The sequence below is a fragment of the Mastigoproctus giganteus genome, chromosome 4, assembly GCF_048544385.1.
Source record: "Mastigoproctus giganteus isolate SK-2022 chromosome 4, ASM4854438v1, whole genome shotgun sequence".
NCBI classification, from domain to species: domain Eukaryota; kingdom Metazoa; phylum Arthropoda; class Arachnida; order Uropygi; family Thelyphonidae; genus Mastigoproctus; species Mastigoproctus giganteus.
The window spans coordinates 223,367,690-223,383,238 of record NC_143578.1 but is presented as its reverse complement, the minus strand read 5'-3'; the positions used below and the strand labels follow the sequence as shown (position 1 = coordinate 223,383,238).

The following is a 15,549-nucleotide window of genomic DNA, read 5'->3' as shown; positions in this document are numbered from 1 at the left end:
AGGGGGCTTAAATTCAAATTAAGAAAAGACAGATGTAGAATAGATGTGCGGAAATTTGCCTTCAGCCAGCGGGTGATTAATTGCTGGAACAAACTTCCATCTGTCGTTGTAGAAGTTGATAGGTTGAATAAATTTAAGGAGGAACTGGACAGGTATTTGGAGGGAACGGTGTGGTTTTTTTTTTTTTTTTGGCTGATGCTGCATAAGCTCATACACTTGTTTCTTGCATCACATGCCACTACTACTACAGCAGAAAAAAATGACATGGAAAAATTACAGAGTGATGAAAAAGAGAAGCATTTGACAGCTACATGGTAATTTGTAATAAGAGTGCCACACAAAAGGTAAGATTGGCAAAGGCTGAGTATGAGAAATCACTGTTTGTTTCTTGCCACAACAGCAGATGATGATAAGATGCTCTGAGGGTAACAGGATTTCAAATGAGAGGGAAGATAAAGCTTGAGAAACAAATCTCAATAACTTCAAGGAGTGTGTCAGAGTAGTAAACTATACAAGAATACTTAGTTTTAACTGTCTACAGTAATGTCAATGAAATTACAGAATTTGAATAGAATTTGTATCAGAATTTGTATTGCCCTATCGTATCAGAATTTGTATTCTGATACAGTAGGGCTAACAGAAACCTGGTGCCACCTGGAAATTGGGGAAGAGGAGTTTCACTATGGTACATATAATGTATTTAGGAAAGAAAGGGAAGATAGAAGGGGTGGAGGGGTCATGCTTCTTATCAAAAGCAGCCTGAGCTTGAAAAGAGCTTTTGCTAAATTTAAAGTTATGACTGCCGGCATAGAATCTGCGTGGTGTGAGTTAGTTAGAAGCAGAGGTATAATGAGAGTGGAAGTAATCCACAGACTGGAAGATTGTGATGAGTCTCTACATGCAGATGGAATGGGTAAACAAGTGTGAATATCACATTATGGGTGATTTTAATCATCCCCAAATTGATTTTTTTATGTTTGGAAACTCACTAGAGGGAAAACTTGTTTTTTAAACAGATTAGATGGTTATTATTTGTACCAGCATCTTACAGAAAGTACTAGGGATGAGAATACAGTCGGTCCTCGTATAACACGTTTTTACATTACACGAATTCGATCATACACGATTTATAAATAGGAGAACGTTATCTTATATAACACGAACCGAATTCGCTTATGCACGATTCGCCTTTGTGTTTACAAGAAATGGCAGTCGAATGCGGAATCACCCCCAACCGAACGCAACACAATAGGAATGAAGAAGATTCTGAAAATGTATTTATGTGTTTTATATCAGTGAAGGGGAAACACATTTCACCATAATTACGTAAAAACCAACACAATTCCAGCTATCGATATAATCACAAATGCAATTAGATGGAGTTTACTACCAGTTTATAACAGATTCCTCTAGCAGAAACGAAACTGGAAATTGTTTTTATTGTTTTATGGTAGTAACCTCCAGAAATGTGCTTTAGTAAAATGTGGGGTGTTAATAGTGTATCTCAGCCTTTACGGTGTTGTTTATTCAGTTGCTATACGCGCGCAGCTTTGTTTATGTGTATTAAGCTTGCCTCCTCGTTTTGTAATTGCGCTTTATTCCTTAAAAATTAGTAAAATACTTAAAAGGTGTGAAAAGAAAGCGTCCTGGCAAAGACACTGCAGATTCAGAGAGAGAGAGAAAAAAAGCAATATCGATAAACAGAGGCGGACTAGATCAAAAATTCTTACCCAGGAAAATTTATAGTGGCCTCATACTACGGTTTATGGCCAAAATCACACCGGCCTCCGGCCCACCGGGATTTCCCAGGTAAGGCTTATGGCCAGTCCGCCTCTGTCGATAGAGAAAAAAATATGAAATTGTGAAACGCTTTGAGCGAAATGAAAGACCATGTGATATTGCACGTGCTACAGACCTAAATGAGGCAATGCCGAGAATTACAAAGAATGCGGAGAAAATAAAAATAACTTTCATAGCGGGAACAACTCAAAGTGTAATTAAAATCCATTAGATTAAGACACAAAGAATTGGAAGAGATGGAACGGCTATCATCTGTTTGGATAGAAAATCAAACAAAAAACAAGTTTGCTTACGATAGAAGCAAAAGCATTAGCAATATTTTATTATGTAATAGTCGTAATAAAATACGTAAGCATTTTATTACGACTTACGTATTATAATTTATACTTACGTATTATAAAATACGTAACTATTTTATTACTATTTTATTTAATATAATAATTTTTTTACGAATAAAATACGTACAGTATTTTATTCATAAAAATTACTTTTTTAGTATTAAAAAATACTAAAAATACTTTATTATAATATATTATATTTTTTATTACGTATTTTAATCGTTATAAAATACGTAAGTATTTTATAACAATTAAAATTACCCGATTATTTATTGTGTTTGGTAATGTTTTGGTTCCAAATGTGTGTTCAATCTTGGGTGGTCAGCACCTAACCCCACTTTTCCCATAGGGCCTGTTGTTTATATTGCACGATTTTGCATTGCACGACGGTTTCTAGGAACACAACTATCGTGCTATACAAGGACAGACTGTATCCTTGCCCTCATCATTACTATCAAATCAGATGACATCACAGGAACCATCAGGAAGTGATCATGTAATCATTGGTTGGAAGATGAAAAAAGATGCTGCAGTAGTTAAAGGTAAAGGCACGGATTTTAACTTCAGAAGAGGAAACTTTCACAGTTTAAGTCACTATATGGCATCTATGAATTGGGTGAATTGCTGAAGGAGGGCAAATACATTTGAATTATGGAATATTTTTGAAGCAAAAATCACAGAAGCCATGAATGCAAACATATCATTAAGAAAATAGTGCAAGAGGAGCATGCTGAAATGGATAAATGGAGAGCTGGCCAGTCAAATAGAGGATCAAAAAAGTAGTATGCGACAGTTAGAGAGCAAGTGGAGCTCTCTAACTTGAAAAGAACTGGAGCTAAAAACAGTTACAAATTGGGTAGTAACACACCACATAACACATAGCATCATCTCTGTAGGACACAGATAAGGGAGAGACTAAAGCTGTTTATGAGAAAGCACTGCCTAAGAGAGCGAAGATAGGGGATGAGGAATTTTTCATATACGTGAATACAAAGAACTAAAAAATGAATCAGCTCAGACTGTGGGGATTGGGTGTGTGTCCCCTTTTCTTTTATTTTTTGTTTGTTTGGGTTGATTGATTCGATTTGACCTCACCCTACTGAAGTCTCAAACAGCCCACAAACTGCAAATCTTTACTGCAATTCACAGGAAATTCTAGATTGTAGGGTGGGTGTGTAAAGCAGGTGTTAGTAGAGCATTAAAGACACATTTTTTTAAACAATTTCAAACCTTTAATTAAATTATATACAACATTTACAAAAAACAAACTACATACACGCATCCCAATTTCCATATATATATATGATTCACACTAGTACAATACACTATCTCTCCCTCATCAACTATTCTCAAGGCCGTTCTCTTTCCATTACTTCGGAGTACTACCCCTACGCATATATTTTCATCACCTACATCAGTAGTACTTATTACAAATCACTTATTTCTATCAAACACTAGATATCCCCAGAAGGAGCAGTCATTGTGGACTGTGCACATGGGTTCTGGGACTGCAAGTGGCTCAAGAGCTTGCAAATCAGTGCATCTAACAACATTATTAATAGAGATAGGAGTGTTCATTTGCATCCCCATTTTGAGGCTGTTGTCCTCGGACGGAACGATCGGTTCCGTATAACACACTCCCGAGCCATTTCTGGTCCCAGGGCGCAGGTGGGGAATTCCGATCATGTTCCTGTGGAACCACGTGTGTGAGTGCTGTGGGCCTGCTACTTAAGGATGTGCTGTACAATAGTAATACACTGTTGAGAAAGGAGGCTGTCGCTTCCAAAAGCTACGGTTACCAGTATTTTAATGATTTTAGTTACATCATTTTAATTTTTAGTGCTTTTATTATAACTATTGTAAATAGATCAGTTTTTATTTATTTTATATGTATATATTTTAATTTTATAGCAAAATTAAATACTATTTAATTGCATGGTTGGTGTTGAGTGTAGTTATTTGTGAATATGAACTTTCCCAACCTCGTAGGCCTTTTTGAAGATATATTTCTATCCAATCACCTATCTTTCAACACATATCAAATCAATTACTATTTTGCATCACCTTACATCAGTAGTACTTCTATAGCCTCACTTATTTCTATCAAAACACGTATCTGTCAACATCTATCAATTCAGTTTCTGTTTTCATCACTTCTTATTTCTATTTTAGTTACTCCCTTAGCATCTTAGTTACCCCCTTTATAATACAGGGCAGGGTTCCCCTTTTGTTACAAATTATTAACATCACTTTGTATCAGTTGTATCTTACTTATTATGAACCATCACTGATTACCTAATCATTCCTTTCCATTATCAATTTTTATCATTTACATCAGTAAACTCATTTTTTTCTCTTATTACACTTATTATTTTTTTTTCTAACCTTTAACACATGGAATGTATTACTACAGGTATACACTTACATCAATAATATTCACTATAGATCATCCATTCTGCCTTAGTTACTCTCTAGTTATCATCTTAGTCATCCCCTTTACTCAAGAGGTTTCTCAATAATAAAATTTCTTTCTCTCCACATCTCATCTGTTATGTTATCATGTGTTGGCACCTGGTTTAAATTACTGATATAGGTTAATATATCTTCAGAGTACTACCCCTATGCATATATTTTCTTACTAATTCCTTTATACTATTTCTCTCTTTTTATTATCCCTGTACCACCCTTACATTATTTCCTAATCATTAACATTTATTACAATTTATCTCAACCTCAGTAACTTACTTGCCTATTACAAATGGAATTTTCTTTAGAAAGAACGTAGGGTTTAGATTTCGTAGGGTTTAGATTATGAGTCAATAAGTTCGGGATTCAATAAAAAAAAAAACAGGAACAGACTTATGTTCCGAAATGGCCGCTACTTCCAATTTTCTTGCGTTCAGGCTTCCTTCGTGGCAGACAGACTTTTTTCCATTTCTTGGGCACTCTGCTTTCCTTAGTGGCAGACAGGCTTTCTTCCTTTTCTTGGCTCACATATCTGCACAACTGGCTATTTCTCAACAGGCTGGACCCTACACACGTGTAGTCTCTAACACGATATAACTTCGGAGGTACAACTTGCGAGGTTGCTGGGCATGCCGATCACCCGATGACTGCCTTCCATTGCGGACAGGCTTTCTTTCTTTTCTTGCATGTTTACCGTAACCTTAAACTTTAAATGCACGTTTCGTGCTCTTCCCTACTTCCAAAAAACATCATCACTTTCAGTCCATACGTACTTGCATCCTCTATGCCTCACTACCCATTTCTCTCACCTCGACTCTTTTTTTTTTTTCTTTATCTTCTTCACCTTGCTACCACGATTTGTGAACTCCGATCACCAAAAATTTTACTTCCACTTCAACCTGCAAACTCACGACCTTCTCCCCCAGACAAAAATGCTCCCCTTGAACATTTCCTTTTCCCTCAAGTTTGGAACGCCTTCCCCAGGACTCGCAACCAATCCCCATACTCTGTTCAATTTTTCATTCCTTTCTATTTGCTAAAATATCTGACCACAACTTCTCCCTTGTGCACAAACCAAACCCTTCTCCTGTATTTTCTTATTTTTTTTTTCTCACGTCAGTATGACCTCTTCATTTTGCCTCACCTCCAAAAACTTAGTTTCTTGTTTACACTTTCTCTGCTAAATATTGCAAACTTACCCAAATATCAGTCACCCTGATGCTGTTTTCTTTTTACACGAACACTAGTTTGAGTTTGATTTGGATTTTACTGGCGCAAAAACGACTCCGGTTATACTGCGCCAAGAAAACACAAACACTGGACTTCCCTGTTTACTTCCTAACAGTAGCTTAGATCAATAGAGACGCTTCATAGCCAGTTTCACGGTCCTTTTGTCACCCATTCGCAAATGGCACCCCCTTTCCTAGTGCTGATCGCTGCTCTCTTATATTATTTGTATTTAGCTGCTATTTTAACACATACATCTATAACTATCCCATCCCCAAATCCAGTGTTTCTTGAAACTTTAACCTTATTTACATTAAAACTAAATATCCAATCTTAATACTTACTACTCCCTTTCTATCGCCTTTCCTGGATTTATTCTAGCTAAAATAAATATTTCTATTATATTTGTAAGATCTAGGTCTTACAAGACCTTTGAGCAATGGGTGTGGGAAAGTCTTAGACAATCCAGCTGATGTTGTGAATTTTGAGGGAGGCCGCCAGGAAGTTTATTGAACCATTAACCATTGAAGTTAATTATGAAGGCACATTTAGACTCTGGAGAGATTCCTTTGGATTGGAGAAGAGCCAACTTGTCACCAATACATAAAGGCAGTTCTAGGAGTGAAGTAGTAGTAGTAGTGGCATTTGATGCAAGAAAGCAAGTGTATGAGCTTATGCAGCATCAGCCAAAAAAAAAAAAAAAAAAAAAAAAAAATCACACCATTCCCTCCAAATGCCTGTCCAGTTCCTCCTTAAATTTCTTCAACCTATCAACTTCCACAACGACAGATGGAAGTTTGTTCCACCAATTAACCACCCGCTGGCTAAAGGCAAATTTCCGCACATCTAATCTACATCTGTCTTTTCTTAATTTGAATTTGTGCCCCCTTAGGTTCGTAATCTGAACAAGTGGAAGGATCCCATCAGAATTCAGCATGCTCAACCCATTCAAGGCCTTATAGACCTCAATCAGATCACCGTGCAGGTGCCTAGTCTCCAGCCACTGCAATTTGCAGAACTTAAGCCTCTCTTGGTAAGAGGATCCCTTCATTCACCTCACCAATCTTGTTGCCCTTCTCTTTACATGCACAAGCAAATCTACATCCTTCCTAAAATGAGGCCTCCAGACCTGTACGCAGTACTCAAGGCGTGGACTGACCATTGCCTTATACAGAGGGATAATCACCTCCTTTTCCCTGCTAGAAAAATTCCTATATATCATTGACAAAACCCCACGACCTGCCCTGGCAGCCTGTCTGCATTGCTCAGAAAACTTCATATCTGACTGCACAATTACACCCAGGTCTTTTTCATTTTCTACCACCTTAAGTGTAGTACCACACAGTTGATACGTTTCTCTGGGGTTACTTCTGCCCATATGCAGTACTTTGCATTTGTCAAGGTTGAACTTCAGTTGCCACTTCTTAGCCCATCTTCCCAAATTATCTAGATCCTGTTGCAGTAGCATACTGCCATTACTGTCATTAACAACTCTGCCAACCTTTGTATCATCTGCAAACTTCGACATTAAGCCTGATATACCTTCATCAATATCATTGTATTGATGAAGGTAACTACAGAACAGTTAGTCTGACTGCAGTTATGTTTCCCTTAACAAAACATAACATAGTTTTGTCAAGGGAAAATCATGTTTAACCAATTATTCACTTTTGGATAATTGTCACCTCTTTTGTCACTTTTGTCACCTCTTTCAAAATTTAGGGGTATGTGCATCACCGGTTGCTTTTAGGTTTGAAAGTTTTTCTAATAAAGTATAGTACAATAAGAGGGTAACTTATGAAGGCAAAGTTCATTCTGCTGAGAGCATTGGGACCATCTTATTACAGTGCTTTATAAGCTGGAACAGGATGGAATCACAGGGAAAATCCTTCGATAGATAGCTGGATAGCTTCACGCCAGGAGGCAGAGGGTTGTGATAAATGGTTATTCTTCAGATCGGGTTGATGTAAGAAGTGGGGTTCCCCAAGGATTAGTATTAGTATTAGGACAACTGTTGTTTTTAATTTTCACAAATGACATCAATGAAGGGATAGAGGCTGTGAAGATGATGTAAAGATTGGTAGAGTAGTTAATGATCACCAACAAGGAGAGCTTCTTCAGAGTGACCTAGGTAGATTTCAGGGATGGTCAAAAAAAAAAAGGCAGTTATGCTTTAATCCAGCAAAGTGTAAGGTATTAACACCTGGTGAACAGTAACCCCAAAATAACTTATACACTTGGTGGAGTTGAACTAAAGACAGTAGTAAAGGAAAGGGATTGGGTGTTACGACAGGGTCAGATGTGAAGTTCTCTGAGCATTGTACACAGGTTGCAAGGAAGGCCCATGGTGTCCTATCAATGATTTATCGAACAATTGTTAATAGAGATAAGGACATCATAATCCCATTATATGAGGCTATTGTCAGACCACACTTGGAATACTGTGTTCAAGTATGAAGACCGTACCTAAAGAAAGACATTGAGCTTCTTGAAAGTGTCCAAAGATGAGTAACTTGCCTGGTGAGATTGGTAAAAGGGTGTTGAATATGTGGGTTGCAGAGCTTAGAAACTAGGCACCTTAGAGGAGACTTGACTGAGGTGATTAAGGGTCTGAGAGACATAAGTAAAATGAATGAGGATTAAATTTTCAGTTATAAATGATTCTAGAACTAGGGGCCATAATTTCAAGTTGGGGGCGGTATTTTAACCAGCGAGTTATAAATTACTGGAATAAGTTACCTACATGGGTGTTAGAGGCTGACAGTTTGGGGAAATTCAAAGGTCAGCTGGATATTTCCTTTTCTCTTATTATATATACACTGTGCTGCCACTTTATTAGGTACACCCCTGCTGTGCACACAAATGGTTTGTCCCACAACGTTGCAAGTCACACGATCACAGTTGTGGATATAAATGCAGCAGAACAACCTTTCTAATATCAGTTAAGTGTACAAATCGTAGCAAGAATGGGGAAAAGGAGTGGTCTAACGGACTTTGAACGTGGCATGGTAATAGGTGCAAGATGTGAGGAGAAAACATCTCTGAAATGGCAGTTCTCCTGAACTTCTTAGGCTTTGGTTTGGTTTGGTTTGGTTTTTATTGGCGCATTAGCTACAAAGGCTATAATGCGCCAAGACCAGAACTTCTTAGGCACCACAGTTTCAAGGGTGTATCGAGAATGGTGCAACGAACAGAAATCATCCTCTCAATGGAATTCCTGTGGAAGAAAATCGCTTGTTGATGAGAGAGAGGTCAGAGGAGGATGGCTAGAATTGTGCAAGGAAACAGACAGGCCACAATGTCGCACATCACATCAGAATACAATCTTGGTGTGCAGAACAAAATATCGCAATGGACCACTAGTCACATTTTGTCGTGAATGGGCGACACTGACGGCCACACAGTGTACCTTTGTTATCAATGAAGAACAAGAGAGCACGCCTCCTGTGACAACAACACCAGCACTGGACAACAGTTGCTTGGTTTGACGAGTCGAAGTTCCTAGTGCATCAGATTGATGGAAGGCTCAGAATTTGGCGAAAACAACATGAATCCATGAACCCGTTGTGTCTGACGATTACTGTGTAAGGTGGTGGGGGCAGTATTGTGGTATGGGGAATGTTTTCTTGGCACACATTGGGTCCATTGACACCTATAGATTCATGTCTGAATGCCACATCGTACCTAAACATCATTGCTGACCAAGTGCATCCATTCGGGTTGACAGTTTATCCTCAATCAGATGGTTACTTCCAGCAGGATAATGCACCGCCGCACAAAGCCTGAATCAAAATGAAATGGTTCCAGGAACATGACAATGACTTATCTTTGCTGCAGTGGCCCACTCAGTCCGTGGATCTCAATCCTATTAAACATCTTTTCGATGAGGAAATGGCTATTCGCTGCAGGCCTACACCTCCGTCGAATCTCAGGTAACTGCATGACAAACTCATGTCTGCATGGTACTCCATTCCTGCACAACATTTTCAGCATCTTGTTCAATCCATGCCTTGATGATTCCAGGCTGTTTTGAAGGATATAGGAGGCTCAACGCTCTACTGTGTAGGTGTACCTAATAAAGTTGCAGCACAGTGTATATATATATATTTTTTATTATTTTTTTATTTATTTATTTTTTTTTTTGGCTGGTCCTGCATAAGCCATATGCTTCCTTGGACCATGTGGCCATTACTAATACTATGATATGATTCTAAGATGGAGAGCAGAGGGTTGTGATTAATGGTTACTCTTCAGATTGGTGTTATATTAGAAGTGGAATTCCCCATGGACCAGTTCTAGGACAAGAGTTGTTTCTGATTTTCATAAATGACAATGATGAAAGATTACAGTGCATGATGTTAAAATATGCAGATCATACAAAGACTGGAAGAATGGTTAATGATCAGTCAAGCAGGATGACTTGGATAGGCATCAAGGATGTCCAGTGAAGGATGACTTGGATAGGCGTCAAGGATGTCCAGTGAAGCAGCAGCTATATTTTCAAGAAGCAAAATGCAAGGTCTTACACCTAGAAAATAGCAACCCCAAAATAACTTATACAATTGGCAGAGCTGAATTAAAAATATAGAGAAAGAAAGGAATTTCGGAGTTATGATATGAATGGACATGAAGTTCTCTGATCTGTGAAGAATAAGAAAGAAAGACCCATGGTGTCCTTTCGATGATTTATTTAACATTTGCTTGTACAGACAGGGAGGTCACAATTCCACTGTATAAAGCAATTGTAAGCACTCTGTTGAATTATGGAGGCCACACCTGAAAAAAGGACACTGAGCTTCTTGAGAGGGTCCAAAGATGATCAATCTGCTTGGTGACGGCTCTCATTGGAAATTAAGCATGTACCACTAATCTGGGCCATATGTCAAAGAAAAATGACAATTTCCCCATTATGTGAGCTCACTCTAAACTTTCAAAGCCATAAACAACCATATGAGGAAAGACTTTGAATATGTGGACTACAGAGTTTTACAACCAAGAAATTTAAAGGGAACCCGACTGAGGTGTACAAGGCTCTTAGAGAGGATAGAAAAATAAATGAAGGTGAAATTTTCACTCTTATAAATGATTCCAGAACTAAGGCCATAAATTAAAATTATGGAGGAGGAGATGTAGACTGGATTGCAGGAAGTTTTCTATAAGTTTAGCAGGTGAGTTGTTAATTACTAGAATAAATTACCTCAGTGAGGAGGGAAACACAACTCTCTAATCTCGTTTCACATTTTTTTCATATATTCAATTTTTATTTGTATTATTAATTATTATTATTTTTTTTTTTGCAATATTTATTTTTTTAGTTAATTTTATTTTAGTTATTTTATATTTTTGACTAGTGGCTTCCTTAAACTAAATGGCTAATATTGATATACTTCTCTAAATAAAAAGTAATCAATTATTCAGATTAAAATAAAGACTATGGACATTAAAATTCATATTTACATAACCATAACTGATATTTTAATATTTCAATATATTTTTGTTTTCTTGCACAGGGTCAACAAATGCACTTTATCAGATCCCTAACCTTCTTGCCATGATGAATAAAACTGAAGCAATCAGAAGGGTATTACTTAAAAAAATAATTAAAAATATACAATTTTAATATAAAAAACGGATTTTTCACAGTTTTCATAAAAGATTGAAAATCATGATACCATCATAAAAGTGAACAATTCTGAATTATTCATGCCTTTATTACAAACATGACAATGATGGAAAAAGACTACCCATTGCTTGCTAATGTTATACTTTTCACATGCCCTGTAAAGGGTTAAATCAATGAAAGGTATGATGTCAAAATTGGTAGACTAATTAATATGATCTGTGCTTCTTCAGTATGGGGTAGACTTTAGGGATAGTCAGAAAAGTGACAGCTATGTTTTAATGCAGCAAAATTATACTTTGGGAACAGCAAACTCACTAATACACTTGAACCTGGATTGAAAACTGAAGAAGAAAGGAATTCAGTAGTCACAATATGGTTGAACATGAAGTTTTCTAAGCAGTTTACAGGATGCCAACACAAATATCAGAAAATGAGACGGCTTTGCGAATAAATCAGAGCAAACAGAGGATTGCAGAGCAGAAAAATGGAGAGCTGATCTGGGAAAGTTTCGATGTTTTTGCTTTTTAAATTACTGTATTGAGCATACCACAAGCGTGATTTGTTAATCAATGTTAAGCATTTCAGGTTTTTCACAACAGAGTTCATGAAAAATTCAATGACATGTACTTTTACAAATTATCAAACAAGAGTAGAATGATTCAAAAGAGCCCTGCCATATTTTCTTACAGCAAATTTGGCAGGGCTCTGTTGATTTTGTGACATTTCATCCACATGAATAAAATCAGTAAAAGTAGCCGAGAGCTTAATGGAGCAAGTAAAATCAACAATTACTTACAGACAGTAGAGATCTGCCCCCCCCTTTTCCTCCTCATTCTTAAGAGCTTTCATAGAATGTCAAATTGCAGGACATATTGAAAGAACTGCCATATCCTGAACCCATTCTACAAATCATGTAAATATTTAAAGAAAACAAAAATTTAAAGTGCAACATTGAGAGACTAACAAAACCATAACAATGCAGAATTTCAATAGATTTTCAAGAATATAAACTCCTCCTGACACTCATGATTAGCATACAAGTATAGAGTATATAATTAGATCTTTTCTTTCTTTATTTACTGCATTTATATTGATTACTAAGAAATTATATATGTATTAAAATTTCTGTGCATTTTTATCAGGTGAATTTAAAGTTTTTCTAAATTTATAAGTAACAGAAGGTAACTTACTTGCCATACATATACTGATATAAATCTACAAGTGCACCATTCACAACAAGACCACGAAAGCATCCAATGAAACCCTCTGTTATTTTGATTTCTTCACCATGATATCTGTAGAAAAATATTTTATATATATGCTTTCTAAATATAAACTATAAGCACAATATAATGGCAACAGCATCAGAAACATCAGTGTGTGTGTGTGTGTGTGTGTGTGTGTGTGTGTGTGTGTGTGTGTGTGTGTGTGTGTGTGTGTGTGTGTATCGTACACATAATTATATGAAGATGATTTTTAGCAAGAGTCAGTATTTAGAGAGCATTATATTGTGAAACTATGTAAAAGGACTAGTGAAAAAAAGGTATACTATATCAATAAAAGTATTTGGACTCCCTCCAAAAATATCTGCTGTGGCAGAGGGCCCCCATGCATACTCATCAGGTCAGACATATGATATATGAAGTTTAACCAAAAGGTTGAGTGAATGCTCAAAAAATTTTATTTTATTCAATGATAAATGTTTACATTGATAATAATTTTCAGCATAATCTCCTTCTGCAACCAGACACTTGAACCATTACATTTGTCACTGATCAAACCATTTTTGGAATTCTTTTGTGAATGCATTTAGCCTGTCCATCATGTTTTACTGGATTTCTTGAATAAACTCAGATCATTTTCCTTTCAATTCCTGCTTTAATTCTGGGAATAAACAAAAGTCACATAGTGTCAAATCAGACAAATAAGATGGGCTGGCATTTTGAGAATGTTTTTCTGGATCAAAAATAACCCGGATGGTAAGTAACAAGTGAGAGGGCACAATACTATAGTGAAAGATCCAATCATTTCACCATTTTTTGGGTCATTTATAGCAGACTGCATTTCTCGGCCATTTTAAAACTTCTTGGTATTAGGCAGCATTAACATAACACCATTCAGAACAAGTTCTGCTAACATCATTCCTTGCTGTCAAAACAGGCAATCAACATGATCCTCCCATGTCATTTTGACTACTATGGTGGCCTTGGTGATGATATTGCTTTCCATTGGGAGCTTTGGACCTTGGTCTCTGGGTAATATTCATACACCTAAGACTCATCACCTGCTATACTTTTTATTAAAAATGCAGAATTTGACATGGCTTCTCAAACAAATCAGATGAAATGAAGACAAAATGCTGTCTTTGATCATGAGTAAGAATGTATGGAATACACTCTCTTGGCACAAGCATATTACAAATATTGCTTCCTCTGCATCTAAAAAACTTGAGTTTTCTTTTTCGCTCTCAGCATTACTTTTCTTCCAAACAACTGTTCACTCTGTACAAATCGCAAATTCACCCTACCATGGAATATTGTTCCCACATCTGGGGTGGTGCCCCAAAACCTCTCTCAGGCTTCTTAATTCCATTCAGAAGAGGGCAGTTAGGTTAATTAATGATTCATCTCTAACAGAGTCTCTCCACTTGCTGTCTCATAGACATACTGTTTCTGCTGCATGCCTCTTCTACAGATATTTTCATGGGCACTGTTCTTCTGAATTGGCTTCTATAATGCCCGCTCTCTCTTTCAAAACAGTCCAAACATGTGCCGCCACCAGCCAACATCCATTTACTGTCCAACTTTAAACTCACAGAACCAATTTTTCATCTTCCTCGTTTATTCATTCAACTGCCATTTTCTGGAACAACCTTCCTTCATACGTATTTCCTGAAAATTACAGTCTACAGAAGTTCAAGTCCAATGTCAACAAATATCTTCTTTCGTCTTTTCAACCTCCAACCCAAGCATGGTACCAAGTACTATAGGTTTTAATACCTCTCGTGTTTGGGGTTTACATAAAAAAAAAAAAAAAAAAACCTTAGCGTTCACTTGCTCATCTCATGCCCAAATCCTCAGTCAAAATGGCTTGAACTAAACTAAACAAAAAGGACATCTCCGCACTGAGTTCTCAAATGGGCAGTTGTTAATCCGACCATATGATGGTGCAGACTTCATTCATGTTTTTATCGTTTTGAGAAGTTGGTGGAGGACTGCTTTTTCTTCATCTTCAGAGAAAATTTTCTTTCATAAAATCTTTTAAATCTCTTGAAAATAGATTTTTTATTTATTTATTTTTTTTTTCCCCATCACAGCATCATCTCTGTAGACTGCAACAACATTTCACGTCTTTCAGTGACTGACAATCCAAGTTTGCAACATAATTCACACCCCATCTACATTTTGTCACTTTCAGAATACGTACGAAATGAGAAAAAGAAGTGTTCACTCAAAAACCAGCATGGGAACAAGTTAAAACCTGGAATGTGCATGCTCAAAATGTGCTGTTATAAGCCCTGCTCACAATCTTTTAGCAATGCATTCAAGAAATATAAGATTATCAAACTTTTGGATCAAACCTTGTAAATCTTATCTAGCTTTTAATGACTCTACATAGTGCTAAGAATATTAAATATGTGAATAATTAAATATGTGAATAATTAAATATGTGAATATTTAATCTAAGTACGTGAATATTTTAACTTATTCTAATGACTGCCAGAAGATTAAATATGTGAATAAAATCGTATTGTGAAGAAGTGATAAATACATATGTAAAATCTTATCTGCTTGTGCAGCAGCAGTACATTAGAAACCAGTATAGGTAATAGATCAGAACTCACAAACTTTCTACACAGGATGATTGGATGGTACAGTAATCTCTCATGTACCATGTCCATTAAGGACGCTGGTGATCATGGTCTTCCACATATCTCGATCTTTTGCTGTTCTCAGCAGGTCTAAACTCCATACATTCATCCAGTTGGTCAGACTACTAATATAGTTTATTCTTTGTCTTCCTCTGCTTCACTTTCCATTCACCTGGCCTGTCATGACGATCTCCTCCAAACCTTCCTTCCTCATGATGTGCCCA

At 36.8% G+C, this 15,549-nt stretch overlaps 1 protein-coding gene across 1 annotated transcript in view; it reads right to left on the bottom strand.

Moving 5' to 3' along the window:
• The window catches only part of axo (axotactin), a 564,741-nt gene that overhangs the window by 276,595 nt on the left and 272,597 nt on the right, over positions 1-15,549 (bottom strand). Inside the window, exon 18 of the mRNA XM_090371184.1 lies at positions 12,645-12,749. Within this exon, the coding sequence (XP_090227310.1) occupies positions 12,645-12,749 (105 nt within the window). The remainder of the gene's footprint in view (positions 1-12,644; positions 12,750-15,549) is intronic.